Below are 15,404 nucleotides of genomic sequence, written 5' to 3'. Positions count from 1 at the left end.
ACTTAGTGGGATTTACCTGTGAGCAGACAGACACAGGATTACACTGTTAGGATTCTAGCTGAATAAACTCTTAGTGCCTATTGAGAGGTGACAGTTAAATCACATCTCTTCTTTCAATGTAAAACTAGCAGTACATAGAATGCTCTAGATGAAGAAACAGCTGTTACACCACATGTGAAAATGCTTCTGGTCGAGAAGTACACAGAAGGCAAGTACAGCTGGTTTTAGGGTAAAAGCTGGAAAGAGACAAAGCACCTCATGTGGTAAACACCAGCTGTTATCATTTGTTTGTTATACATAAGAATTAAGTCCCCACATGGCAAGGTAAAAATAATCTTGGGACAACCATACTGTACAAGAAGTAAAATATGAGGGTTTGACCAAAGGTCTTTGGAGAAGTCTGTCATGCTTTTCACACTGTGAGATATTGTACATGTCAGACTTATAAACTGTACAACGGATAGGTTCATATGGAAAGAGGCAGTCCTTGAGGCCTGCATTCAACTTTTCCTGAGCAAAGGGAGAAATGTCCCTGGAGCCTTATGTCACGGAGTTGGAAGCTGGAAAGCTAACGTAGAAGCAGTGCCTTGTGTGAAGCTTATTGGCCAAAGACGTGTTGTCTGGGCCTGCAGCATCATGTGAGCACCAAGTCTGACATGGCAGGTCTGGGGGAAGCGTAAAACCAGCTGGGGACTGGCTGGTCTGCCAATTGGCCACCTGTGTGCCATATTAACTTCCTAAGGTGTTTCTGATTCATGTTAGCAGCACAGGAAGAACACAACAAGAAGAGATGAGAAATTTGTGAGCCACTAGCAATACTGAACACATCTTTAGCCATGCACAGGAGACCTCGTCACGAAATGACAATACCCCATTGCCCTAAGGTACCTTTAAGAGAAGCCAGCCTGTCATCCACTTGACCATTTTCGCTGCCCAGCAGACATTTTGGTAGAGATCGGTATTCACTACTCCGGGATCTACAACGTTAACAGTCACGTGGCTCCCTTCTGCTGTCAAGAGATGTTGTAGTCGGTAGGCAAACAGAACAAGGGCAAGTTTGCTTTGGGCGTAGGCTCCGTGGGGTGAATACAAGCAACTACAGGGGGTGGAAAAACACAGAAGCGAATTAATTCTCTGAAGATAAAGAGTGCTATAGGACACATGACTGGTTACAAGTTTTAATAAATTATAGAAAAGTGGATAAGAAAAGCAGCAGTATGACATAATGGCCCTCAAAATGGGCTTATCATCTCAAAACACATTGCTTGCAGTAGCCAAAGTGATTATTTCAGTAGATTTCATTGTGTCATTTATGGAAAGTGCTTTAGATAAACCTGCCTGTTAATATAAACTGTAGGGTTGGCACCCGACTGGTATTGTTCTCACTTGGGAGAATTAAATTATGGATCTCAGAACACCATATGTGTTATTTCCTGTGACTTCCGGAAGTCTTGTATTGGATGGATAGAGGTTAAAAATAGGCAGCCTCTGTTCACAGATCTTCACAGATCTCACAAGAAAGGACTGTTGTACTTGCAGTATTAGCATTGAAAAGTAAGTATTGCTTGATTAATGTGGAAAACAAACCTGAAAATATGAGATAAAGAGCCTTCAGCATGTGGAAAAGTTAACTGGACACAGTGAAAAATTACCTGCAAATTTTGACAGCCACATATTAACAAAAAGATACATAGTACAGACACACTAGCAAGATGCTCAAGTGTGCTTTTGTGATCACAGCCCATTCTCTCACTTGCACGATTAAAGCACAGGGCCTGCACAATGGAAGAGCGTGGCTTCAATTCTAGATATGAAACACTAATACCTGTTCTGGGGTCGCATGGTAGAATTTGGGAGGTGGTGCAGGGGAAAATAGCTTCCCCTCAAACCTCTGGATCAGTTACTCCTCTAACACTGTTCAGTTTCTGGCTGTACTACATTTTAAGGGTTACACCTTATTCCAGAACATGACAAGACCTCCTGTTTCTGGCTGCAACAGCAGTTTAGGTTGGGCTCCAAACACTGCAAATTCACGCTCAGTTGAGCACAAGATGCTATGCACTGTGTGGAGAGAGAGAGAAGAGAGAGTACAACATGAGCCTACCAAGGCCTATTGCTTCAACTTCTGTTCCTTTTGTGCCATGTTCTTTTATTCATTTTTTTTTAACTACTGACAAATGCACTACACCTGAAGGGGAGAATGACGCATATTGATTGACACAAGGTCAGAATAATACGTCAAGTGGCTCCTTGATGTCACTTCTAGGTTCCTGGAGGCCTTTCCCCCCTCTACCCTGCCTTCTTGTTAGGGCTCATTCTTCAGAGACATATAATTGTGCACAGCTCACAAAAGACAGCTATAATTAACCTCCATGTTGCCAGAAGCCAGGATTTCCTGCCTGCCACAAACCACTTGTATATTCTACACATCAAAAACACTGGCACTTCCTTCCCCAATCTACCTCCCTCCAATTTCCAAGGTGTTAATCTGTCTAGGGGGCACAGCAGTATATTAAGAATGTACTCAGGCACAGACAGATTGCTAAATGTTCTAACAAAAGCACTGTTATTCTGCACACCGTAACGTGACTTCTAACAAAAGGCCGCATGTAAAATGCTGCAATACACCTTAGCTTCAGCACTTGGTGAGGAAAACAGAAGCACTCTAGAACTCGTAAAGCTTTCTTAATGATTTGTGCCTTATGTTTGTAAAACATCACTGTTGTCTAGGCTAAGGAAAAAACCCCAGACAGCCATAGAGATATTCAGTCCTTTAGCTGGTGACCAGATTTTCAGTTGCATGGAATGTGGAAATTATTTGCGTAATTTCTAGCATTATGCTCATTGGCCAGTTTGCCATTATGTGCAAGACTGATGCACTATTCTTTTTTTAAAAAAATCATCCTTTTAGATTGAATATCTGGCCTATTGAGAGAAGGTAGTCCTATCAAATACATTATTATAAAATGGAAATTCCACACACAGAGATGAGCATGCTAGCTTCCCAATTCCCATCACCCTCTGTAAGCTGAAGAGCCTAAATTGGTAGAAACAGGCTTCTTGCTTGAACGCATTGAGGATGGTAGAAGGTTAGAGCTGGAACACTAATCTCTGTGCCCCCCCTCAGGTGGAATTTCCAATTTTCAAAAATGCCTGAATGGGGCTAATCTTCCAGGCAGCATAAAGAGCTTCATTACATCAAGAGTCCTGTGCTTACAAGAAATTGCTGGTTCACAACTGGATTCAGTCCTGTGTGCAACTATAGATGACGACTTTCAATTGATTTAGGTAAGTTTTTCACACTTTTGGCTGCAGAATTATCTATAAATTGTGGTTTAAATACTAAGGATGCTCATAAGTAGCGTCTTTTCCATTTATCTTCCTCCTTTAACTATTTTGCTTCTTTCCTTAAAACACAGTGGATGATCTGAATCTTGATCTTTACATGCACATGAGTGTGTGTATATATGTATGGCTGACACACACACACACAATATGCAAGACAACAGTTTGAAAGACAGACAGGCAGGCAGGCAGCACATGTCTCTGGCAACAAGTCTAGAGATATTAGCGTCTATATATGTTGCCAAGATTTCTCTAGCAGTTGGTGAGCAGCCAGCAAACTAGTGTCTAGACACTTATTTCTAACCGGCAGCAGATAAATAGGGCAAGAATACAGTCAAATATGAATCTTTTCTCCTAAAGAATAGTCTGCTGGAGCATGCCAATGGCTTGTCTTGTCCAGCATCCTGTTTTCACAGTGGCCAGTTACATTCCTGTGGGGAGCATGCAAGCAGGACTTCAGCACAACAGCACTCAGCCCATCTGGGATTTCCAGCAACTGGTATTCAGAGGCATCCTTCTATGGAATGAAGCCCTCAACAGAAAGCTCTCCAAGATATCTTGTTACATACTGACTTTGTTTGCATGCAATTCTGAGACAGTACTTCTCTAGCTTCCCCCCCCTTTTTTTCTTTTTTGCAGTGCTGGCACCCTTCACTTTAAACAAAACGATAGTGGAAGGCTTGCAGTACAATATATATAAACAGGAGGGATGGAGTTGATCATTGGAGGAGCCAGCCAGAGCTGCAACTTTTAGAAGCATCAACTCGTGAGACTTTGAAAAACTCTGCTGTTGGTAGCCACTGATGGGAGAAGCCTTTGCTTTGCTTGTCATCCTTTAGGCTTCGGCTCTCACCAGAAAGAGTCCCTATCTCTGTCAGTCGAAACAAAATAGAAAATTATTTCCAGTAGCACCTTAGAGACCAACTGAGTTTGTTCTTGGTATGAGCTTTCGTGTGCATGCACACTTCTTCAGATTCTGAAGGTATCTGAAGAAGTGTGCATGCACACGAAAGAATTTTCTATTTTGTTTCGACTATGGCAGACCAACACGGCTATCCACCTGTAACTATCTCTGTCAGTGTTAGAGACAAACCATGAGTTGTAACCAAGGGTTTCCAGTCAAGATGGCACTGAGGTAAGATACGCTTATCAGAGCTCCACAGATTTCTTCTTAAAATTCTTTTAAAACTCTGTTTAAAAAGAATTTTTCGGTAGTGGCACCCGCCCTGTGGAACACCCTCCCACCAGATGTCAAAGAGAAAAACAACTAACAGACTTTTAGAAGACATCTGAAAGCAGCTCTGTTTAGGGAAGCTTTTAATGTTGAATAGATTATTGTATTTTAACATTCTGTTGGAAGCCGCCCAGAGTGGCTGGGGAAACCCAGCCAGATGGGCGGGGTATAAATACAGTGGTACCTCGGGTTACATATGCTTCAGGTTACATACGCTTCAGGTTACATACTCTGCTAACCCAGAAAAATGGGTTAAGAACTTTGCTTCAGGATAAGAACAGAAATCGTGCTCTGGTGGCGCAGCGGCAGCGGGAGGTCCCATTAGCTAAAGTGGTGCTTCAGGTTAAGAACAGTTTCAGGTTAAGAATGGACCTCCAGAACAAATTAAGTACGTAACCAGAGGTACCACTGTAATTATTAATTATTATTATTATTATTATTATTATTATTATTATTATTATTATTATTATTATTATTATTATTATCTGTAACACGGGGACTGACTATTGGCCACTTTTCCTCTTTTCTGCTGACAGCAAGCTTGTTTACGTGCTCTGATAACCCCCAGCGAGCAATACTGTAAAATGTTATGAAGGCAGCCTTGTAAATTACCCCAAAGAGCTAATCAGCCTCACAGCCGCCGTCTTAACCTTCTGGTGACTACATCTGTAGGCTTCAATTTTTTATGATTACAGCTTTTATCCTTTTAAAATTATAAAACTTTTAAAGTTTCTGTTCAGACAAACTTGAATCCCTAAAACTCTTTACGCAATACAAACAAACTGCAGGAGCAGCACAGTAGGGTACTGAAGAGACAGTGTGGAAGGAACATTCTGATTTTTTTTGGGGGGGGGGGAGTTGTTCCTATCCATCTTCTTTGTCTTATCTCACCATCAAGCTGCCCCTAAATTGGTCATAAATCAACTCACTGTTGACAAGACTGTGGACCTAATTAAACAACCTGGGAAACACAGCCTGCCTAACACTAGAAGTACGGCAGAAATTAGAAGAGCAAAAAGACGCAGGTGCTCTGAGAAGGACAATGATATAGGTAACTTGCACAACTATTTTTTTGTCTCATAAAGGGCCTTCATTCCCAACACAGAATGTTTTTAACCCTTGGTATGTAGAAACGGCTGCCCAGATACTTCCCAGATCTAATGAGAAGGACAAAGCCAATATTCCTCTAGCGTCTGTCAGTGTTTAAAGGAGTAGCATTTTGAACCCTTGCTTGCAGGCTGCAGATCAATGGAAGGTGCTAAGAGGGGAACAAAGACTTCCCATGGCAAGTGATTCAACAGCCAATTTAACCCAGTAGTGGTATGGTGTGGACATGGTGTTGCTTACTGGGCTTCCCAATGCAGTGTGTTACTGCCAGCTACAAAGAGAAGGGCGGATAATGCAATGGCAAAAGTAAGTTCGCTGCTGCCACACGGCCCCCGTTTCAGTAACGAACAACAAAGCACAGGGTTGGGAAGCCAGGTCCGCAACACTGCCCTGCCCACACTGGCTACTACTGATTTAGCTCTTGGAAAGGAATGGAAGAAGAGGAAGGGCATTTAATCTCAATGGCTGCAACTCAGTGGAAATAGCACACTCTGCATGCTTCTCCACCATTACAACTTTTTTATTTGCAGAACCCCTCGCACTGCTTCGCAGAACCCCAGGGTTCCACAGAACAAAGTCAGAGAAATGGGGCACCAAGACAAATCATGGCTTTGTGCAAATAAGGGAGTGTGTGGGCTTCTGGAGAGGATGCTGTGGCTACGATGCTCCTCCTGTGGTCCTCCGTCTGCTTCACTGCTGTGAACTGGGCCATGGTCTGAATCAGCATGTCACCCAAATTGATGTGATTTGCAACCCTCTCTTCATGGAAATAAATCCCAGAACAAGAAAAATAAAGGAAATCAAACAATCTGAAAAATCAAACCACAACAGTATTTCCATCAAAAGAGTTTTTAGGCAAATATTGCCTAGAAAATAGCATACAAAATGTATTGTTTATGTTAGCTAGTGTGTGGTACCTGTGCTTATTTTACCTGAAAACTTAAAGTGGACCTGACTGAGAACTAGGGTCCAATACTCAAGATCAGTAACAAATGACGTAGGGCAGAAAAATTCCCAGTGTTTTAATTTTTACATGGAAAAATAAGTTAATCTGCAAATATATTACTGGGCAAGCCTAGCAGTTTCAACAATTTTAGCTTTGCTTACTAAATACAAGTAAAATAAGCAAACTAAATTGAGTAACTCTCAAAACCTGAAAATTCTCCAGTGAAAATTACCCAATGCAAATTACCCTAAACTTCAAGGGGATATTTTTGCATTTCAAAATTCTATGGAAAACCCACATCACTGCCAGTAACAGTCGATAAATGAAACTCACAGTTATTGACTGGAAAACAAATGGAGGTTATCATATCTGTAAACACACATAATATTTAAATGTACATTGACAGGAATGAATTCCATAGAGCAAGCAGGCTTATAGTATTCACTATTTGAATTTTCCAAGATCTAAAACTTCTGAAATAAGGTATCCAAGAAACAAAGAAAGCTTCAGAAGCTTTAAAAAGGTCCTCCAGGGGCTCGTTCAACATATTCATGTCTACTTTACTTAAGAATCATTTTAATGCAAAACCTCCTAATCTATCATGCTGTTATACTGACAGCACTGCAATAAATATTCAGGCAAAAAGGTAAGTTCAGGATGAAATTACTGCCTAGACTTCTGTTGCATATGTGGGCTGGAATCATTACAGCCATTTGTCTAAAGGCAATTTCACTTGTAACAATGGTAATCACGAGCAGTGGAAGACAGGAAAACAAGTGAGTTAGATTTAGTAATGTAATGGCTACTCTTAAAATACTTTATTGTGTTTACTGAAGTTACTAAGGAGCACTATAAGCAAATGCAGGTACAATGCTCTATTTTACAGTCAACATATAAGGAAAGAAGTGTTTAAATCACTGTTCATACAATATTTCACTAACAAAATGTAGACCTCCTGTTTGGTTACTGCTCTCCAAGGGCTTTATAATCAGGATCTTAAGGAGATGCTGCTGCTTTCTGTTTTCCCCACAAAAGAGGGGGATATTTCAAAGATATGGAAGCCCTGAATGCAAATTAAAGTGCCTCTCTTGAAGCAAAATGATAGACTTTTGTAACAGGCAGGAAAAGACAGCTGCCCATTCAGGAGAAATTCTAGCTGGCATGATTATACCTACATTATGCTCTCTCGTGTCCACGCAATTTCAGAGGAGAACACAGAAGAAAGGCTATCAAAACACTGCATGCTAAAACGAGACTTTTGTTGAAATGTCATTTAAGAAATTTGCTAAGCCAAAAATCTTAAGGAGGAAACCAGAGCACTATTACAGGAACGGGGGAAGATGAGTCATGGCACTGAATCGCTAAGAAGTTATAAATCTTAAAGGTATTTGTTGTGTTTACTTGTTGTTATCTTCCGAGACCCTGTCAGATATCCCACCACCAAAACAAAATAAATGCAGTTTGTGGCAATGCAGGACACTTTTTTTTCCCCCTGTGACAGCAGCCTGGTATTCCTGAAGACCTTCAGGTGAATAGGAAAGACAAAATCAATTCTTGTTCCACCTGTCCTGAAATGGTTTTTGATGTAAAAGCTTTAACGCTGCTCTTTGATTATTTTAAAAGTTGGTTTTGTGGTGTTTTGTTTTGCAGACCGTGGCTGCAACCCAGCATACAGTTAAAGAACCCCCCAGAGAATCCTGGAAACTGTAGTTTGTTGAAGGTATTGGAAACTCTGTGTGTGGGGATCAACTACCATTCCCAAGATTTTTAAGCGGGGGAGGGGGGGGGGAGAAATGAGCCTCACAGGGTCAAAAGGCAGTATAAAAATAAATACTTCTAAGCAACCAAAGTTATAAGTGACCCAAAGGAATACTCACGAGTCCTGAAATACCAGGGGAAGAGGGAGTTCACTACCCTTCCACCCTCTCCAAATGGCGCCCCTAAATTAAGCCTATGCATCTCTCACTGACACTGTGCAAGCAAGCCAGGATTTTTTTTAAAAAAACTGCTCCAAGTGAGCTTTGGATTTGCGCTTCTTGAAAAGCACCTTCCAATGAAGAATGCAAATACAGATCAGCAAAGGAGGACATGACCTTGGTAACGTGTAGCTCACATGCAACAGGCTTGTGACACAGAATGAGTTCTCACAATGCAAGGATGTGCTACAAAACCAAAGTTTAGCTGATGATGGTGGTGGTGGTTTTATTATTTATACCCCGCCCATCTGGCTGGGCTTCCCCAGCCACTCTGGGCGGCTTACAGAATATATAAAACATAATAAAGCATCAAATATTAAAAACTTCCCAATGCAGGGCTGCCTTCAGATGTCTTCTAAAAGTTGTAGAGTTATTTATCTCCTTGACATCTGAAGGGAGGGTGTTCCACAGGGAGGATGCCACCACCGAGAAGGCGCTCTGCCTGGTTGAACCCTACACACTCACTGTGCATTTTTCAGCTGAAATGATTTCATACATGTACTCAGATATATTCAGGTATTCCACTCAGTAGGCCAGTCTCTGCATTCCACAATATACCTAGGTTCATACTCTGTGACTTTCATAATCTGCCTTGGGTTACATTAGTAGAAACACAGAGGCCGTTCCATCAGGCTGCCATGGAAGAGAAGACAACTACATGTGCATTCCATTCTTACACCTAAAAAGGCATGACCCCGACATGACTTATTGGCTCCTTTAATCTGTCCAAGTTTGTCAAGATGTTGAATTTAGCAGCCAGTATCAGTCTCCAAAGTCACACCATGCAAGTGAAGAAGACAATACGGTTCTAGCAATGCAAAAGGAATGGCTGCGTAGAAAAGTGGCTTGGTAAAAGAGTATATGGCACAGCTCTAAGGTCTGCATTTCCTGCATAATAAGCAGGGGCTGGGATTAGAGACCTATAACCCCCCCCCCCCTTTATGATCCTCCTAAAACAGAGCAAAGGAAGAACAGATTAACCCAATGAAAAAGGTTAAGGAGCAGGCAGGTGTATGAACCGAAATCTGGCAACATTTAAATAGAATAAATGATATCCAACACATGCCAGAACGACTGCCAACTGGCAAGAGTATTGAAGGGGGATATTGCCAATTGGAGAGCAAAACTGATGAGAGAAACTGACAGTCAGTGGAGAAGTGCTAGACTCTGTGTAGGTTGGAAATCCAAACAGCCAGGAGCCTCTTGCTCAGAATTGTCTACTGACTGGCAGCAGCTGTCCAGGATTTCTGGCACGGAACATTCCTGGAGTTGCCAGGAATTGAACCTGAGACCTTCCGCATGCAAAGCAGATGCCAGCCACTGAGCTGTGGCCCTTCTACAATGTTTTCCTCCCTACTTGCCTTTGCTGTCATCTGAAAACTGTGCAAGGGTAGCATCTTGGGCAACAGAGAATCTGGGAAATATTGAGGAGCAGGAAATTGTAGTTTCTTCTTCTGCATGGCTTAATGAATTTGGAGGTAGAGGACATTGCAAATCCCATGCTCCCCAGCAGGAAATGGTGGTCCTCAGCATGCCACAAGGGCATCATTTCCAGCTGAGGATGAGGACTTCTGCCTAGCAAACCCTCCCACACCTCCACCTTTCTGAAGGTTAACCTGGAAGGTTGCCACACAATTAGAGAAATGTTGATTTGTGCAATCAATAAATTAAACCAACTAAACTTGAATTAATTTGCATATAAGAAAGCTTGTCCTAAAGAAAAAGTCATTTTGTGTGTGTTTTAGAGGATGAATTTATGGAATCATGGGGCTGGAAGGGACTTTGGACCTCAACCCCTTATTCAGCACGGGTGCAACCACAGCATCCCTGAAAGGTGAAGAGCCCAGCCAACATCTTTGTAGAGGTATTACCCTCTCCACACACACAAAACAGAATGGTCCTTGAGATGGTGGTTGCCATCTAGAGTCTTCATAAGTGTTTCTCTTAAAATCTCTTAAAATTTATATTTTTTTAAAAATCTGATTCTCGATTAAGCAGGACAATGTTTCACCCAACTAAATACTGCAGCCCTCGTATGTTATTACAGTTGCATTCCAAGGGGTGTGTGTTAGAAGGAAGAATAGGCTGGTACTGGGAGCAAATTCTTTGATGTGCAGAACCCAAAATTCACGCTCATAAAGGCAAGAGGCTTTTCAAAGTTATCCCGTCCTGAATTCTCCCAAAACTCCTTGTAGGGAGGGAATGGGATACAAACATGGAATAAATAAGTCTGGATATACAAGGCAAATGAGCTAAATTCTGGGGTTCTGGTTTCAATTCTTTTGTAGACTTGAGGTACAGTGAAGTTTTATTTTATTTTATTTTAACATACCTGCTTTGCAGATCGTTAAGACGTAATTCTGCTACATAATGGGTAGCTGATGAGAGAGTGACAATTCGAGCATTGTGGCTGTGGGTTCCTGATTGCTTCAGTGTTTCCAAGAGAAGGTTAGTCAACAAGAAGTGTCCCATGTAGTTAATACCAAAGTGTTCCTCAAACCCATCCTCTGTTTTCCTTTCAGGCACCAGCATCACTGCAGCTGTGAAGTTTAAAAAGGAAAAAAAAGAGTGCAGGTGAAGTTTGTGGTATACAGGAGCCTGCTTGTGGTGAATGAACCACTGTATAGGCTACTACACATCGTACATGTGAAAGCACGTAATTCCCTTCAAAGAAACATGGGAACTGTAGCTTACCAGTCACAAAACTACAATTCCCAACACCCTTAACAAACTACTTATTCATATTCATGAGATATTTAATACCACTACACAAAGGGTGGTATATAAATTTAATAAATAATATTTTTTTTTAAAAAAAAAAACAACTACCTGAATTCATCAATTATTATTTTGTGTGTGTGTTTATATACATATATATAAGCTTATAAACTTCCTAGTACCTGCAAAAAAAATGAGCTCCTTCACAAAAAATAATGGAACTCCATTTCCAGAAGAAGATGAAATGAGGAAGTGTCGTTGTGTAAGTAATACTTATGCCCTGCTTTCTTCCACCTTAGACTCACCACCTTCAGGGACAGTTCATTCACATGACCAAAAACAAAGCCCAGGAAAAGGAGATGTACGGCACAGCTGAGTGAGTAGCAAAGTAGTTGCTTGATTGCTTTCTCACTACTGAATTGTTTTTGCATTGCACAATGGAGAAAGACCTTGTCCCACCTCATTTCTGCCTTAGGAACTGGCCCTGAGCTAGCTTAGCTCAAAGATTCCTAGAGGCGGGGAAAGCCTGCTTTGCCTCTACTGTATACATTTTGCACACTTAGTTCATTCAGTCATAGAATCATAGAGTTGGAAGAGACCACAAGGGCCATCCAGTCCAACCTCCTGCCAAGCAGGAAACACCATCAAAGCATTCCTGACAGATGGCTGTCAAGCCTCTGTTTAAAGACCTCCAAAGAAGGAGACTCCACCACACTCCTTGGCAGCAAATGTTGAACAGCTCTTACTGTCAGGAAGTTCTTCCTAATGTTTAGGTGGAATCTTCTTTCTTGTAGTTTGAATCCATTGCTCCGTGTCCACTTCTCTGGAGCAGCAGAGTCCTCTTGGCACAATAACTTTGGCTATTGCTTCTCTCTGACTTTATGCTATAGACATATTCATCATGTTCTCCAACACACACACCTGCCAAAATAATTCACTATTTGTATATTTTTCTTGCCATCTCCAACATCCTTTAGTCTCCAAAGAGATAAAACTGCTTCCCCCCCAAAAAAAGTATTTCCTGAAATGTATGTTTGTGCTATTTTGATCCTGCTGAGCACTAGAAGGAAATGAAGGAAATAAAGCAAACATACACACAGAGAGATAAAAAGAAAAGCATTGGAAGAACAACTTCCCCTTTTTAAATTATTAACTACACAACATTCACCAGGCACTAAAAGTTGTAGACTATTGATTTTCTAGCATCCAAACATGTCCTCAGCTTTACTCATGGGTCCTAAAGGGGTGAACTTGAGCAACAAAAGCTGTTCTATTTTTCTACTGCCAATAACTGTGAAACTATCTGTTGCCAAGAACATGATGCACTTTTCATCTTTTGCCCACTCTGAAAATTCTTTTGCTAAACTTTTCTTAAGAGAGCTCTTACAAATCAACTACTTTTCGAATAGATTTCACTGCTAATTGCCTTTGGATTCCTAATGTTCCCTAGCGTCTGATAGCACATGGCAGCGAGTTCAGGAACAGGGATTGGCAGCAGACAGGATGTTAGTGACACTTTTTTATTATTTAAAAAAACCAACCCTCTCTGTTTTGATAGCACTGTCATTTACATGCAATTTACTAATTTAGTTTAGCGAGCTTGGTTTCAAAAGCCTTTGATTAAACAGACATCAATAGAAAAAGTAAGGCAGCAGTAAGTGCATTTATGAATAATCTGTACAGTGTGTGCCAATGCATATTTTGTTTAGCAATTTCTGATCTCCTATTACTGTACATGCAAGTAGATATCAAGATTCTGAGGCAATCCATATAATTGCACATTAACTCTGACATTCAGCTAGATCCAGACTGAATTATGTACTTGAATTAGCTCTGAATTAAGATGTCTTTTGGGAAGGAGGCAGGAATGGCTCAGCCGGGTCAAACACAGGAAAAAATTAACTGCAATAAACCAAGATTTCACCGAGACGCAGTGAAATGTAATGTAAAGCCAAACCATGGCTGAACATGAACCCTTACAGGAAAATTACAGTCACTTTGGTGATTTTTTTGCTTCTGCTTCTGCCACACTACCCCAAGCTAAACCATGGTTTGGCTTAGTGTTACATCTAAACCAGATGCTTGTGATTTGTCTCACAAGCTGTAGTTACCACGGTTTTTTCCTGCACACTGCTGGTCACACTTAGCCACGGTTTGGCTTTGGGTTTTGTATGAACTAGGCCATTAAACTCACACTCACAGCTCAGATACACGGGTGATGTGTGATTTCTTACAGAAGCAGGGAGGAGTGGCAAGAAAAATAATAGAGCTCTGAATGTTCCAGGGAGAATGTTCCAGGTACTGGGGGGGGGGGTGTTTGGAAAGCAACATTCTAGAATTCAAAATCTTAAACAACCTGAAAAAATATGTTCCTTATCTCTGATAAATTGCCCCTACTTTGCCTTATTCACAGATGCCTGCTCACCACACTTAAGGCCAAACTAATGTTAAGCGTGTTTTTGCAATAGGGTCAATGTTTTTTCTTTCTTTCTTCCAATGGAAATTACATTTTCAAAGGAGGGGGATTCTGTGTGTACATGTATCAGCACCCCCAGATTTGCCCTGGGTTAAGAGTTTAGCAAATCCACAGATTAACAGCCCATTCCTATGCATGTTTACTCTGTTATATCCCACTGTTTTCAGTGGGGATTGCTCCCAGGAAAGTATACAGGTACACAGAAAGGGAAACCTTATGATATATGAGGGAATCCACGCTGGAGAGAGAGCATTTAAGTGCATGGAACATTGGAAAGCTTCAGTTGGAAATAATCTATACCAAGTTTGGGGGGGGGGGGGGGAAATGAAGAGAAACAATGGAAGTATGTAAAAGCACCTACTTTCTTCGTTAAATAAAAAGTGATGTATGTGATAATGTTGAGATACTGCTTGGAAATGCAACAAGAAAAGATCAGACTGGTTGCAGGACAGCTCTATGCATTTTGATAAATGGAAGTATGTAAACTAAAATTGTTCCCTAATTGTAAGCTTTTATGTAAGCCACCTTGAGAGGGTCGGTTGCTCTGAAAGGCAGCCTTAAAATACTTCAAATAAAACAACAAACAAATAATACTGTAAATATTATCCACCCTGGTGAGCCATAAAACATGGACTAGATCCTGTCAAACGTCAGTCCATGATTTCTAGAAGAGGGCGAAAGTTACTGAACAATACAACTAAGAAAAGTCTAATGACATCCTGCTATGAAGTTCATATAATAATAATAATAATAATAATAATAATAATAATAATAATAATAATAATAATAATAATAATATATTTATACCCTGCCCATCTGGCTGGGTTTCCCCAGCCACTCTGGGCGTCTTCCAACAGAACATTAAAATGCAATAATCTATTAAACATTAAAAGCCTCCCTAAACAGGGCTGCCTTCAGATGTCTTCTAAAAGTCTGGTAGTTGTTTTTCTCTTTGACATCTGGTGGGAGGGCGTTCCACAGGGCGGGTGCCACTACCGAGAAGGCACTGAAAATAGTAACTTCCTTAATTAGTAGCTAAATCTTGGATAAAAATATTTAATCCAATACAAGCTGATACCAACAAACTTTCCAGAGTTTACGCTGTGTATGTATCCATGACTTTAATTAAACAAATTTATGTATCCAGTCACTCGAACAATAAAGCCTGATTTTGGGACAAAGCAAACAAAGCTAAATTTCTGGAGGGGGAAAATTCAGTTCCAAGATCCGTGGGTTTTTTTTAAAGTGTTTTACAACAATTGGTATTAACATAAATTAGCTGATAGGCCTAATTGTAGATATTTGTGGTTGAGTGAAAGAGGAAGAGAGGTGGATTATGAGCAGCAATTTCTCATTCAAAGGAATCATATATCATCATGACAACAAGTAAATATATTTCTCAGACAGAAGTTTGCAATACAACTAGAAAACTAGATGGCAAAAGAAGGTGCCCAAAGACAACAACTCTTCTAAATTTTCAAGTTTAATAATAGAAATTAACACAAAACAACAGCAATCCTAGCCTCCAAATCCTATAGTTTGAGGGGATTAGGAAAGAGAAGAGGAGACTTTCTGCCTTCTACGAACTGTGCATCTGTCATG

At 40.7% G+C, this 15,404-nt stretch overlaps 1 protein-coding gene across 2 annotated transcripts in view; it reads right to left on the bottom strand.

The window, feature by feature from the left end:
• Window positions 1-15,404, bottom strand: part of ZBED1 (zinc finger BED-type containing 1) — a 127,393-nt gene that overhangs the window by 13,857 nt on the left and 98,132 nt on the right. For both annotated transcript variants that reach the window (XM_033147476.1, XM_033147477.1), the window contains 2 exons: window positions 10,941-11,148; window positions 889-1,096 (listed from right to left, as the gene is read on the bottom strand). In XM_033147476.1, the coding sequence (XP_033003367.1) occupies window positions 889-1,096; window positions 10,941-11,148 (416 nt within the window). The remainder of the gene's footprint in view (window positions 1-888; window positions 1,097-10,940; window positions 11,149-15,404) is intronic.

The sequence above is a fragment of the Lacerta agilis genome, chromosome 4 (assembly GCF_009819535.1).
Source record: "Lacerta agilis isolate rLacAgi1 chromosome 4, rLacAgi1.pri, whole genome shotgun sequence".
NCBI classification, from domain to species: domain Eukaryota; kingdom Metazoa; phylum Chordata; class Lepidosauria; order Squamata; family Lacertidae; genus Lacerta; species Lacerta agilis.
This window is presented reverse-complemented; position numbering and strand designations above follow the sequence as displayed.